This window comes from Trachurus trachurus (genome assembly GCF_905171665.1).
Source record: "Trachurus trachurus genome assembly, chromosome: 4".
Lineage (NCBI taxonomy): Eukaryota > Metazoa > Chordata > Actinopteri > Carangiformes > Carangidae > Trachurus > Trachurus trachurus.
In genome coordinates this window covers 7497338-7511537 of record NC_139898.1, presented here as the reverse complement: position 1 = coordinate 7511537, position 14200 = coordinate 7497338, and the positions used below count along the sequence as shown (strand labels likewise).

Sequence of the window (14200 nt, the reverse complement as noted above, 5' to 3'; positions counted from 1 at the left end):
GAGTACAATGTTAGCTGCAAAAGCATTTAAATAGTGATTTCACAGGTTTATAGCTGTTTTGTTTCAACATGTGACACTGTGGATATTGGTATTGGATTCTGATATATCCTCAATTGTTTGTAATGGGAAAACTATTAATTTGCCTGTTGTGCTCATTAGAAGTTCTTATGTGGTTTCCTCAAAGTGAGATGGAACACAAACGCTTTTCACATAACAATGCCCAAGTGTCCATGTGTTGTAACACATGTTAACTGCAGAACAATGGTTGTTATAAGATCGAAGAAACAGGCAAACAAAAGATGCCCAACTGATATAAACTCACCATAACTGGATGTATGCTTCTAATTAAAGAATAAATGAGTATATTTTAACACCCTGCAAGTATAACCTGTGGTTGATAACCTGAGTATTTACTCTCTCAATATAGATGGTGTCAGACATGGTGGAAGTTCTATAAGCAGAGCTCTAATGGAGCAGTGGTGATGGAAAAGGAGGAACAATATCTCTATTGCAATCAAACATTTTACATCATTAACGGAATACAATAACTCTACACTTTCTCTGTGTAGCAGCATGTAAATGAAATCTTCAAATGGAGGTCTTTCTACTGGCTATTAAGTCATTATCGTGTGCTAGTGTCACAGCTGTAAAAGCAGACAGTGTTCAAAACAGCTTAAAAGCCCTCCTGCAGAGGGGACAGATGGGGGAAAGTGGAGCAGCAGCTATAGAAGTAAAGAAAAGTCTTGAAAATGAATATCAGATCTTTATCCAAAAATGTTTTGTCCTTCCCCCAATAATCATCTCACAACCCCCCTGAGGGTCTAGCTATGAAGTGGTTATCATTAGCTACAACAGTGAAATGCTTACGCAACAGTAATTTACATAAGTACTGTAATTATGTAAATTTCTGAGTCACTGTATTTGTACTTAACATGAGTATTTCCATTAGTAGTTAATAGGATATAAATTAGGATGAGTTCCACCTGAAACAGCTCCAACATAAAAATACGGCTTAAGACTGAATTCTTCTTCAACACTGGTTAATTGTAGGCCTAACGATCAGTGACTAGTATATTATAATAATATTGCCTCAACAGTTCTTGCATGTGGCTTATAAACTGTTGGGTAGCTTGGGAAGTTTAATTCTATTGACAGCAGTATGTCTTCTAGATGGAAGTGGATTGTCATGCAAAGTAGCATGAAATGGGAATACGCAAGTAAAGTACTACATACTTGCTTGAGTAATGTTCTTTGTTACTTTTGTCACATGTGGAAATCTGATAACATCATGCTGGCTTATAATAATAGCTAAATGTTGTATTTTTCTGAAGTTACTTTCACTTTTAATTCACTTCAAACATTTTGTAGCTTTATTGTAATGTTAATTCACATTGTTGTGTTGCTGCTTCTTTATATGCAGTTAAGAACAGTGGTAGTCCTACTTCTTCCACTAACCTGATTAAATTAAACGTTTATAGAGTCCTTAGTTCACCTGATGAAAGGGAGAATTAATTTTTACCGAGCATCAACAAACCCCCCTCTGGGCCCCCAACACCCCCATGCCTGTGTATCTCGTAAACAACACAAATCACACACACACACACACACACACACACACACACACACACACACACACACACACACACACACACACACACACACACACACACACACACACACACACACACACACACACACGGTACCTAAAGTGTGAGCCTGGGCTCCTTCAGCAGGAGTCCACGCCCCTGAGGCTGACAGCAGCTTCATGCCTGCATGGTCTGTCCGAGGATCCGGGAAGGTTGGCGGACAGAGCAGAAGGAGGACGGCGGCGCACATCATGATCCGAAACCTCAGCGCATGAAAGCCGGAACACTCAGATCCTCAAGTCCAGCTGTCATCTAAAGGAAGGTAAAGACACGGACATTATTCATGACTGTATAGAGACAGAGAGCATATGATACTGAGCGCAATAGCGTAACACGCAGTTGGCGGAGCGTCTCACCAACTAGTTCACACTCAGAATACCGTTAACCTGCTGAAGTCTGTATCACAGTGAATCCGAATTAGTTCGTACACATGAGCCTTAAATCCGCGTCCAAAGCGACCCACTCTGTGTCGGCAGCGCACCCCTACATCCAGGCGACCCCCCCACTTTTAAGGTCGAACTAAACCGGATGACTTATTGATGCTTTGTCCCGATCACAGATTGAATCACTGCTGTTTGTACTGTGTTAGCACTTTTACTGGAGCTTATATTTCACTGTAAAGTCTCCAAAGTGTGCCTTTTTTTGTTTCTCTCTTTTTTTCTCCTGCTTCTGCATTGCGGGTGGTTTTTTTCCATATCCTTGACGAGACAGGACTTTTTGTGTGCCGGGGTCTGGGTGTGTTCCAAACATGTCTGTTTTTGGATATCTGGGATTCAGACAAATTTCCTGTCAGGAAGGGACAAGGATATGGCCTGGTCAGCCCAACTCAATGGCTGACTCATCCAGTAGAAGACAGGATTTTTCCTAAGGAGCTATTACTAATGCTGGCTTCACTGACCCAAAAGCCTCTTCACCCCCTTTCTCTGAGCTGTTTATTTTATGTTTCATGAATCCATCCTATGATTGTTATAGCCATACTTCGAGTGAATTGAATATTTGAGTTGAATATTTGGCCAGGTTTACTGAAATTTGTACTGTACCTCAATGTTAAAATTAATCTTCTGGGTTCACTCTTTAAGCTTGAGACTTGACACAGAAATCCTGCTTTACACTAGAGGTTTGTAAGAAGTGGACCCTTGGGAGTCTAAGTTAAGACACCGTAGAGTTACATAATGTGAAAGATCAGATCCGGTGTTTGTGGAACTTGGATAAAAGTCAGGTTATCTTGACCTTTTTGATTCTATATACTCTTAGGGAGGTGCATTTTTTATACAGAGAGTAGAGAGAAGCATGAAAAGCCAGAGAGAGTAGAAAAGATTAGTTAGGACTCAGCCTTGACATGTGGTACAGCTCTGTCAGGAGAGCGACCAGGACGCCTCATAGGGGTGTAATATTAAACTGCTGGTGTACCCTATAATACAATAATACAGTGAGGGAGCTTGGTTTGGGTGCAGCACAGAGAAATGACTCCACCCTGCAACTAAATCATGGTATTCAGGCCCTTTACTTCCATTCAGTAAAAGTTATAATACCACCATGTAAGAATACACAGGTACAAAACAAAAAAGTCCTACATCAAAACATACTTCAAAAGTGAATACTGTACTTCACCTTATGTCAATAGCTTATAGTGTTAGAATATATTGTAGTAGGTTATATCATGTTTTGTCTTAGTTTATATAAAGTTGTGTTGTCTCCTTCACAGATTTTGATCTGCAGAAGGTTCTCAGCACTATTTTTTGCAGTAATTACCCTGATCTTGGCACAGACTGTGCTGCAATTTTCCCTCATCTCTTTAGTCTGCCTTGCCCCTAACAAAAACATACTGACTAAGTTATCACTCAGTCCTCAGTGACTTCCACTGTTGAGCAGGACCGAGCTGGAGTGTGATTAAAGGGGGTGTAAGAAAAACAGTCCATGGTGCAAAAATAATTAGGAACCACTGACATATATGGTGTTATGTTCAGTGAGTCAAAGAAGCTAGAAACTAAGTCTGTCGTATATTTACACTTAAATGTATGGAGTAGGCGTATAGAATAGCACAAACAGTGCAGGAAGAACAGCACTTGAGTAGGAAATATGAGGAGTTACTTTCTATAACAGGAACTATTTCTTCTTTTAAAAGTTGTGCTGATGAAAACTGGTTAACTGACGATGATCCATCACAGCAGTGTGTTTGGAATAGAAGCTGCTGTTTTCATTCTTAATCAATAAACATTTTTTCAATGTGATAAACACAATTCCACTGGGATGGATATCTAGTATTGTGCTAACAACTAGAACGAAGTGAGAGAAATGTGTTCTGTGGTTTGGCTGAACTGACCTTTTAAAGTCAACCATTCGCTGTAAACATCTGAACGACTGCCCTCCATCTTTCACAGAGCGGAGAGACAAAAAAGACACTCAGTGTGAAAAACTTAATTGAACTATCAAAAATAAGATGTCTGTAACAGCCCTTAGGCTTTTAGTAAACAATGCAAAAACACCTTGCAGCTAAACTCATTAATAATGGACCAAAGTTAGAGTGTAGATGTATTCAGCTATTGACAGCACCTGTCTCTTTGAAACTGCGGAGCTGCTGATCATACTCTGAATTACAGTCTTGTGCCTTGTAGATTATTCAGTACACCTGCTTAGACTCTTAGACACACACACAGACAGTTTTTTTGTATTTTTTTTAATAAAATACTTAGGCTACTGTTTCTTTAAAGAGAATTTTCATCAACATGGCCTCTTCACTTTGACTGGCACTGCAGCCATCCTGCTGCCAGACTGGTATTGGAAAGAAGATACTTGCAGCTGAAGTGTGCATTTTATAGAAGGTGACCACAGGCAGTGTGAGCAGAGAGCAGCACAACACACCACTCTTTTATGCTGCCACAGTTACTGTAACAAAGACAGGTTTTAATAATGGTCTTTTAAGAGACTAATAGCCTCAGAATCGTGTTGTGTGTAAACCACCAGAGGGCTTAGACCTGTTTTTTGTCAGTGGTCGTGTTCATTAATTACCAAGTGGGAAGCTACTTCACAAATAAGTGGGCGTCTTGAACTCTGACGTGAATGTCCAAACACTTGTCACAAGCTCTACAGAGTGAGTCATTTATTTAGTCTTACATAGGCACTAGTCTTTAAATAATTACATTGGTAATGTGTATCATGTTTGAGCTCCGTGAGAGAGGGAGGAAACATTCTGTATTTACTGGTCTTTATTTTCCACTGAATCATTATCAAAGGGAACAGGGTAGAACAGTTCAGTGTTCATTTATTGACTACTACTACAGCAAGCCCACTAACATGCTGATGTTAAGCAGGTGTCATCATCATCATCTTAGTTTAGGTTTAGGGCTGATATTATGGATGTATAGGGATGTTATTAGATGTGGTTTATGTTCATGGTCATCATTTGACCCCTAACCTGAACCACCACATGTGTGTGACCCATAGCATACCAGCAACAGGTGCACCAGGCCTCTGTTGTCATTGTAACAATAATACAACCTGTGGAAATGTATCAGCACCAGGCGTAACTGATCCATGGTGTAGTCATGGTAACACAATAATAATTGTGAAATGGTCACAGTTTGGTTTGGTTTGGTTTATGGACAAAAACGTTGTGGTTGAGGTTGAAATACGTTCTTCCCTAAATGTTTGTTGTCATGGCAAAAATAATAAGTGGTTAGGGTTGTGGATTGGTCACTGGATGAAGCACACTTTCACACAGCAAATGAGCAGTGGCCTCAGTGGGATATGAACACTAAAAGCTTGGAGTGTTCTCAGTGAACAGGAATATCCTTAATACCAGGCTGAATAATGCACTATTTCAACTTTCTATGGCCAAATCATTTAGCTATTGTACAAACTGAAAGTCATGTGGGCTAATTTTCCATTGTTTTGTTTTTGTAACAGGCATCATGATTCCTGTGATGGAATTCCGCCAGTTCTCTGAACAGCAGCCAGCGTTCAGAGTCCTGAAGCCATGGTGGGATGTGTTCACTGACTACCTGTCTGTAATCATGCTGATGATCGGTGTCTTTGGATGCACTCTTCAGGTCAGTAACAAAGCCTCATTGTGATATCTCTACTTGAGGAAACAGGCTCTTCTTCCCTTCTACAAAAAAAAGACTGTGGAAATGATGTTTGAGAACATCTGTGTATAGATAAGAAGCAGTAAACTGGATGTAAATTTCAGGATTTGATTGGATGATGACCAAGCCTGGTCTGAAGGTTCAGTTGAAGGATGTAGTAGATGTTTAATATGGACAACGAGGTTGTATGGGCTGGGGGGGCAACCGCCATTCCGACATCCCACCAGTTCGACATAGGCCTCTAATTGTCTAGTGGCAACACTTAATTTTCTATCAAACGTCCCATCATTCCGACAATTTTTGCCTCCTATGGTCAGAATGACGGTATTTTTTTCTTTTTTTAAACATCCTGCCTTTCCGACAATTCCTTTAATATTGTATTTTTTTCCCCAAAAGATTTTGCACTGGTTGGGCTTAGGCAATGAAGAAAGGAGTTGGTTAAATTTAGTAAAAAAGACCAGGTAGTGGCTAGACAGGCAGACTAGTCCCTGTCTGCACAACCATGTGGGTATTCCTCTATCAGCATGTCTTAAAGAAGGGAGTCACCTGTTCAGTAATGCACATTTCCTTATATTAAAGCCTTGTCGGAATGGTGGGACGTTGGCATGTCGGAATAGCGGTATGTCGGAATGGAGGTATGTCTAAATGGTGGGATGTCGGAGTGGTGGGATGTCGGAATGACAACATGTAACCTATGGGCTGTTCAAAGACCCAGGTTGTTTTTCTTACATACTGTACACAGTACAATAAATGATCAAATATAATCAAGCTAACTTGAATGAATGAATGAGTGAATGAAGTGTGTTTATTTCGAATGTACAAGTGTGGCCGATGTTGTTCTGGCCTGCCCTGAGTGGGTTTTGAACCCAGCTCTCCCGCACCGCGGGCGACGATGCTAACCGTTTCGCCAAGAGGTCAATGACCACTTGGCAAGTGGATTAGCATGTCTTTTATGGGTGATTGAGTTTAACTTCAGTACCGCTAACCGCCACACGCTGTCACTTCTCCCTACTGGTAACTCGTGACAGTGACGCACGGACCTCCATCACACAAGTTACGTATTAAGTATGTAACACAATGTATAAAATACACAAAGGACAAGACATAAAAAGATGGCAGACAATATTCAAACAATATGCAAAACAAATAAATAAGTTGCATAGGAGTAGAAGTAAAACATATTCACTCCCATCCCTTCTCCGTAAATTATTACATGAACTAAATAATCTGCTTCCTCTAAATACTTGTATCATAGAAGAGCCCACCACCCACTCATCCATTTTGAAAAGCAGGATAATCACAGATAGATCACTATGGAACTTTTTTGTTCAGTGTCTTTGTCTAACCCCACCACTGATAAATAAAAAATGTTTACAGATTTGATTCACCTCACCTAATTTATTCATCTCTACAGACACATGTAGAGACGCATGCCCAAACTCGGATTTCTGATGCAGATTTATTCTACATGTTTACAAAGGTTGATCCATTACTAAACACTTTATTATTTGCAAACAAGCTCAAAATTGTACTGAGCCTAATTTGAGCCTCCGCGCTCCAGTCATGTGTTATTCATGTAATGGCTCGTGCTGCCTGTGTCCACTTTAAAACTGTAAACATCTCCTTGTAAGTAAAGCAGAATGTACTGTAGCTAATGCACACTAATGTAACATGAGTGTGAACTGCAACATGTTTACACGATAAAAGGAGCTGCTCCACTTTTTTTTTTCTTCACGAAATCTAGACTAATTGGAACTACTAGAGCAAGCTCTGTGATGGAACATTATACTGCTCTGCCTTCTTCATTGGCACCAGCTCAAAACCACTAAGCCCGTGCTTTTACAACCTGCACTGTGAGCAGCAAAGGAAGCATTCAGCCCGTCAGGAGTGTAGCAGTGGAAACATTTACCCGCCCAGACCCTTTTAGTAAACACAAGATTCCTGGGCCTGGAGCTTGACTTCTCTCTCTGTGTGTGGACTGGGGGTGTTTTTTGGCTGTTTTGAGTTTTTTGTGTAAATCCTGGGAATAATATGAAAACATTTTTTTGGAAAAACCATTAACAGGATATTTATCAGTGTAGTGGCAGCCTTTGTTTCCCCAGTCTCACGATAACAATGTTTGGACATGATCTGACGCTGAGTAAATTGAAGCGGCAGTTTAAATTTGCAGCGAGGTTTACTTTGTAAGCCAGAATATTATCAACATGTCATGTTGTGTAATTGCCTCAGGGCCTGCCACAATAATCCCTGTATTTAGAGTTGGAGAAAAAATAGAGAGATGTAGTTTGTAAAACTCAGCAGATTAGCTCCTCAGAGATCTGAACTGACCTGACTCTGCATTTGAATGTGTGATGTGCTGCAGCACAGCTACACGTCCTAAAATGTTATTGCTAACTCATTGCAAATGTACTTTGTGTGCATTTACATACTACAGTGGTTTGAGATCATATTACCTACACTGTGATGGGTTGAGCTGAGCTAAATATTGTGCACAACATGTCTGCCCCTCAGGCTACTACTGTACCACTGAATTAAAGTGCTGATTTCCTGTTGTTAGCATTGTGGAGTCAAATAGCTGCTGTTCATGATTTACGTTTTAAATAAACATCAAAGGCATTTGTTGTTTACTGATGCCAACATGCAGCACATTTACTTGCACTCTGTAAACCAGATTACTTGACGGATCGGTTAAACACAAAACACATAGACTAGTTTATGTGCTTACTTAGATTCCGCAAGTTCATCCTCCATGTAACTTTATTTGAAAGCACATAGGAATTCTATCACAGCTCTTTCAGTAAAATCACAAGAAGTAGGTTTCACCAGGTGTTCATGGAGCCATTAAAGGTCATGGTGGTATGGTAATGTTATTAATCCTTATGTAAATTGGAATGGTATTCAGTAGAGAGTGCAAACAAAGTCTTAGGTCTCAACTCAACTTGCAAAAGATCTGCAATTCACTCTTGGAACCAGATTTGCACCAAAATTTAAGTGGTTCTTCCCTGATGGCCTCTGGCAAAGATGGTGCAAATCGGTTTCGTGTTTTTTGCATCATCCTTTACAACAAACCAACAGAAAAGGGTGAAAACATAACCTCCTTGGAAGAGGTAAGAAATCTGCGAGTGCTTTGGTAATTTGAGGTAGATCTCCAGTGTGTATTAGGGTGGAGGTGAAGCACTTTGAGTTTGGATGGCCTCTGGGCTTCTACTGAACCTGCTGTGGTGTGGTTTGAATCTGGTCTGTGATGCCTCAGGTTATATTTAGCAGCAACTCTTCGACTCCAGTCCAGTAAACACATTTTTCTCCACGCCTCAATTCTCAAAGAATAACAGCCTTATTTTACACGTGGTGTTGATGCAATATGTTTCTTGATCTTTCATCTTTACTTGAGACACACACATCAGTGTTCACACCCCCTCTGTACAAATGCATCTGAATTTAACAAATAATCAAATCTTTAATAAATTGTGTTTTCATTTCACTGTAAATCAGATACATGTCATGTTCACACCACTGCTCTACTGTCATAGGAATACTTTCCATGCCTGTAGTCTCTGTCATGTGCTGATTATGAAACCAATTATATGTATACATGGCCAAGAAACCATCTTTCTCCAGGAAAAAAAATCCCAGAATAAATCAGGTTTCTCTAAGTGGGCTTTCAGAGCAACAACAGTTCTGACTAAAAGTTTAATTTAGAGATCAACAGTTTGAAAGCAGACACAAAAACACTGCAGTGCAGTTTATAATGATGATTTTTCTGCTCCAACAAGTTGTTATGGTGGCAATTATTTCAGCTTCCACTGTGACACTAGAAATGCAGCATTCATGTTACAAAGTGTCTAGGAGGAATGGATATATTGATTTATATTTATTTATAGGTTTTTATGAAAACAACAGGGATCCTGATACAGCCTCATCTGACAAGACAGTCTTTGTGTTGCCTCCCACTTAGTGGCGTTAGGTCTCAGGCAGCTCTAAGTCTCAGTCTCTAATCCTTTTAATTGAATAACAAGTAATTAGGTTTCATGCCAAAGTGATGTGTGCAAAATCAACTTAATGGTCAACCTGGTTACTTGTGTGCATTTACTTGTGTGATGCAGCCTATAGGAGGATTGGATACTGGACCTCAGTGGTCACTGCTGGCCATACACATAAAGTAGAATGTCTCCCTGAATGCAGGAGCCATTTTTCTAGCCTCTAGTTTTGCTTTTGGCAGCGTTTCTCCTGCTGACTCCTTCTGCACCTTCACACTCAGCACAGTACCGTATTTGGGATGATGACACACACTCACAAATCTCTTTTTAGGTGTCAGGAAATAATTAGTAATACAGTAAGAGTAGGTGTTTGCCTTTATAGACGTTCAATCAAAGGTTTTATTATACAGTATGTCACTTTAATAATGGTAGTCGGTAATGGAGGACATTTTAGTTGTATCACTGAATATGGGCAGTGGGGCACTTTTAAGCATGGCTGAGTGGGGGCCCTGTGTAACTCTCTGAAACATCCCATATATATCTTGTTTATGTCTTTTTATAAAGCAGGACTAGGCTTGATATTAATATTGCGAAAGTGACCAAGAGCTCAGTCCACAGAGAAAAGTACACAGCCTGTACTCAGAAACTGAGAAACATACAAGGTAAAGTAGAATAATAGCAAATATAGAGATATATAAATGATGGAAGACAAACATAGAGTTATACCAAAATGTTTCAGTAATATATATACCTACAGTTATTTACAATAGAATAAAATTATATACACAGTGTTGGTAGTTGACAGTAGTAGTAGTAGTAGTGTAGTAGTAAGATAACATTAAGATGGTGTTTGGTTCTAAAAACCAACAATATATGTTGTATATTTCAATCCAAAAAAGGTTTTGGAAGATGGGACCCTTAATATATGTCCTTGATTGTTGTGTACAAGTGTCTGAATATTCATAATAAGTAATATTAACCTATTTCTGTCTTTTTTACATTTTGTTTCAGGTGATGCAAGACAAAATCATATGCCTTCCTCAGAGAATGTCACCGCCTTCAGAGAACACAAGTGAAGTGGAAGTGAAGTCACTGTTACACCTGCAATCCAATATTTCTGCAGTACCCAGAGAAATGACGGGCCTGAAAACTGATCTGGATCTTCAGCAGTACAGTTTCATCAATCAGATGTGTTATGAGAAGGCTCTACATTGGTATGCTAAGTATTTTCCCTATTTGGTTCTCATACACACTTTGGTTTTCATGGTGTGTAGTAATTTCTGGTTCAAATTCCCCGGCTCGAGCTCTAAAATAGAGCATTTTATCTCCATGCTCGGCAAGTGTTTTGACTCTCCCTGGACCACACGAGCCTTGTCAGAGGTGTCGGGAGAGAATCAAGAGGAAAAAGACAATAAAAAGACTGGCACTGTCAGGTCCAACATCACTGTGTCTCCTGGAGAAGGTAGTTTGGAGAAGACACAGTCCCTCCGGTCTATTCCGGAAAAGATTGTAGTTGAGAAGCCATCTGCAAGTGTTCTTGATAAAAAGGATTGTGAACAAGCTAAAGCTCTTTTTGAAAAGGTTAAGAAGTTCCGCCTGCACGTTGAAGAAGGAGACATCCTCTACCTTATGTATGTTCGACAGACCGTGTTCAAGGTGTTTAAATTCCTCTTAATCATTGCCTATAATAGTTCTCTGGTGAATAAAGTGAGGAATAGAGTGCGCTGTGAGGTTGAGATCCAGGACATGACAGGCTATAAAGAGTTTGAATGCAATCACACAATGGCTCATCTTTTTTCGAAGCTTTCCTATTGTTACCTGTGTTTAGTGGCTGTGTATGGATTGACAAGCCTCTACACCTCCTACTGGCTCTTTTACCGCTCACTGAAGGAATACTCCTTTGAGTATGTGCGACAGGAAACAGGCATCAATGACATCCCCGATGTCAAGAATGACTTTGCTTTCATGCTGCACATGATTGATCAATATGACCCGCTATATTCCAAAAGATTTGCAGTTTTTCTATCTGAGGTCAGTGAGAACAAGCTGAAACAGCTCAACCTCAACCACAACTGGACTGCTGAGAAGTTGCGCCAGAGACTCCAGACCAATGCCAACAACAGACTTGAACTTCAACTGTTCATGCTCCCTGGGTTACCTGACACTGTCTTTGAGTTGACAGAGCTGCAGTCACTCAAGCTTGAAATCATCAACAATGTCACCATCCCCGCCTCTATTTCTCAGCTGGAAGACCTTCAGGAGCTGTCTCTTTACCAATGCTCTTTAAAGTTGCACACAACAGCTACCTCCTTCCTCAAAGAAAACCTGAAAGTGCTTCGAGTGAAGTTTGATGATAACAGGGAACTTCCCCACTGGATGTACGGACTGCGCAACTTAGAGGAGCTCTATCTCACTGGATCGCTCAGTCCCGATGTCTCTAAGAACATAGTTCTTGAGTCGCTGCGGGAGATGAAGTGTTTGAAAACTCTCTCCCTGAAAAGTAATTTCACAAAGATACCCCAGTCGATAGTGGATGTTTCCAGCCACCTGCAGCGGCTGTACTTGCACAATGACGGCACTAAACTGGTAATGCTCAACAACCTGAAAAAGATGGCCAACCTGACTGAGCTGGAGCTAGTCCGTTGTGATCTGGAGCGAATCCCTCACGCAATCTTCAGCCTGACAAATCTCCAAGAGATTGATCTGAAAGAGAATAACATTCGCTCAATCGAGGAAATCATTAGTTTCCAGCATCTCAGAAAACTCATTTGCCTTAAACTCTGGTACAATGGCATCATGTACATCCCAGAGCATATCAAAAAGCTTGGCAGCCTCGAGCGCCTCTACTTCAGCCATAACAAGATTGAGATATTGCCTTCACACCTGTTCCTGTGCAACAAGCTGCGGTACCTGGACCTGTCGAACAATGACATCCGATTCATCCCTCCAGAAATCGGAGTCCTTCAGAGCCTACAGTACTTCTCTGTTACATGTAACAAAATCGAAAATCTACCAGATGAGCTCTTCTTTTGCAAAAAGCTCAAAACGCTAAAGCTTGGCAAGAACTCGCTGTCCATACTCTCGCCAAAAATCTCCTACCTAGCTCTACTGACACATTTGGAGCTCAAAGGCAATCACTTTGAGGTCCTGCCACAAGAGCTGGGTTACTGTCGTGCTTTGAAGCGCAGTGGCCTTATAGTGGAAGATGCATTGTTTGAAACTCTGCCTTCAGATGTCAGGGACCAAATGAAGGCTGAGTGAGATGCCTTATTGTAGCCACAGTGCCTGCTGTTTGTTCTGTCTACCAATTCAGAGCCTTTGTTTTGTATAAACTCATTACCATGATTAAGTATTACACTACTGTCAAAGAAAATGTTTTTTCCAGGTTTCTTGCAGAAGGGAAAACGTACTTGTTTGTATATTGTCACATAGAATGTGGCTCTATGGGGTGTTTGTTCTGTTATTATAAGTATTAAGTTTTGACATTTTATGCAGCCATGAATCCTCCTAAAAGGAATATTTAGGCATTAAGGGAAACACACCCTTTGATTTTAGATCAAAGACTTATATCTGTACATTAAACATTAAGCTACAACCAGTGGGGTGTGAGCTCAGCACAAAGACCAGAAGCTGGAGAAAACAGCTTTTGTCCAGCGTATGTCCAAAATTAAAGTAAAAAATACACTTTACTTCACATATTTACCATGTTATAGACTGTTTGTTTAATCCACATGTGAACCAAAATGTTTAATTGACAGGTTTCAGTTTTATGGGGAGTTGCATGCTGAACTGTTTTCCTGATGTCTTTTTTGTACATTCATGGACAGAGCCAGGCTAGCGAACCTTACTGTCTGCTCATATTTAGCACACAAACATGAGAGTGGTATCAATCTTTTCATCTAAATCTTAGCGAGATAACTTTTTTTTTAAAGCAAATATTCTTACAGCACATTCTTTTTCAGTACAACATGGAACCATTAAATTACTGAATGTAAACCAAAACTGCAGACCTCACTGGCTTGTAGCCTTATACTGTATTTTTGTGTTGCCCGTAAATCCTTTTCTTTAATAGACTGTTAGCTATGGACAACATCAGGGGAAATGCAAAGAAAAAACACAAAGAAAAAAAGATATATCTTCTTATAATATGTGGCACCTTGTCTAAATAACTGTATTGTAGAAAGATGATATTTTAAAGTGCATTAAACTTGAAGGACTACTTGTGTTTTTCTGCAGTTCTTGGACAGTGTAAAAGAAGAGTGCTGCATATAGCCTACACAAATGTATTTTTTATAAACAGTATTTTTATGTTGTTGATTAATAAAATTTGATTTATTTGTGGATGCCAGTTCTTAGATTGGAATTTCTACAGAAAAAAAAAAAAATCCCACTGCTGGACAAATCTGATGATGCATTAGCTATCATTAAAATAATTGTAGCCTACCTAAATGATATAAAATAACATTGAAGTTATATCTTTTCTGTGACCTTA

The 14200-nt window shown here is 39.9% G+C and overlaps 1 protein-coding gene across 1 annotated transcript; it reads left to right on the top strand.

Annotated features, from left to right (window-relative positions):
• The first annotated feature begins 1739 nt into the window (after nucleotides 1–1739).
• lrrc8c (leucine rich repeat containing 8 VRAC subunit C) lies at nucleotides 1740–13754 on the top strand. The gene is made up of 3 exons (XM_083969915.1): nucleotides 1740–1908; nucleotides 5553–5695; nucleotides 10720–13754. Exons 2-3 carry the CDS (start codon nucleotides 5558–5560, stop codon nucleotides 12967–12969), a joined length of 2388 nt encoding a protein of 795 aa, XP_083826041.1. The 5' UTR covers nucleotides 1740–1908; nucleotides 5553–5557; the 3' UTR covers nucleotides 12970–13754.
• Nucleotides 13755–14200: the final 446 nt, after the last annotated feature.

Excerpts from the sequence above, each read along its gene's own strand:
- lrrc8c (XM_083969915.1), top strand. The coding sequence starts at position 5,558 with ATGATTCCTGTGATGGAATTCCGCCAGTTCTCTGAACAGCAGCCAGCG. Across the intron at positions 5,696-10,719 it reads TCTTTGGATGCACTCTTCAG|GTGATGCAAGACAAAATCAT; the intron begins GTCAGTAACAAA and ends ATTTTGTTTCAG.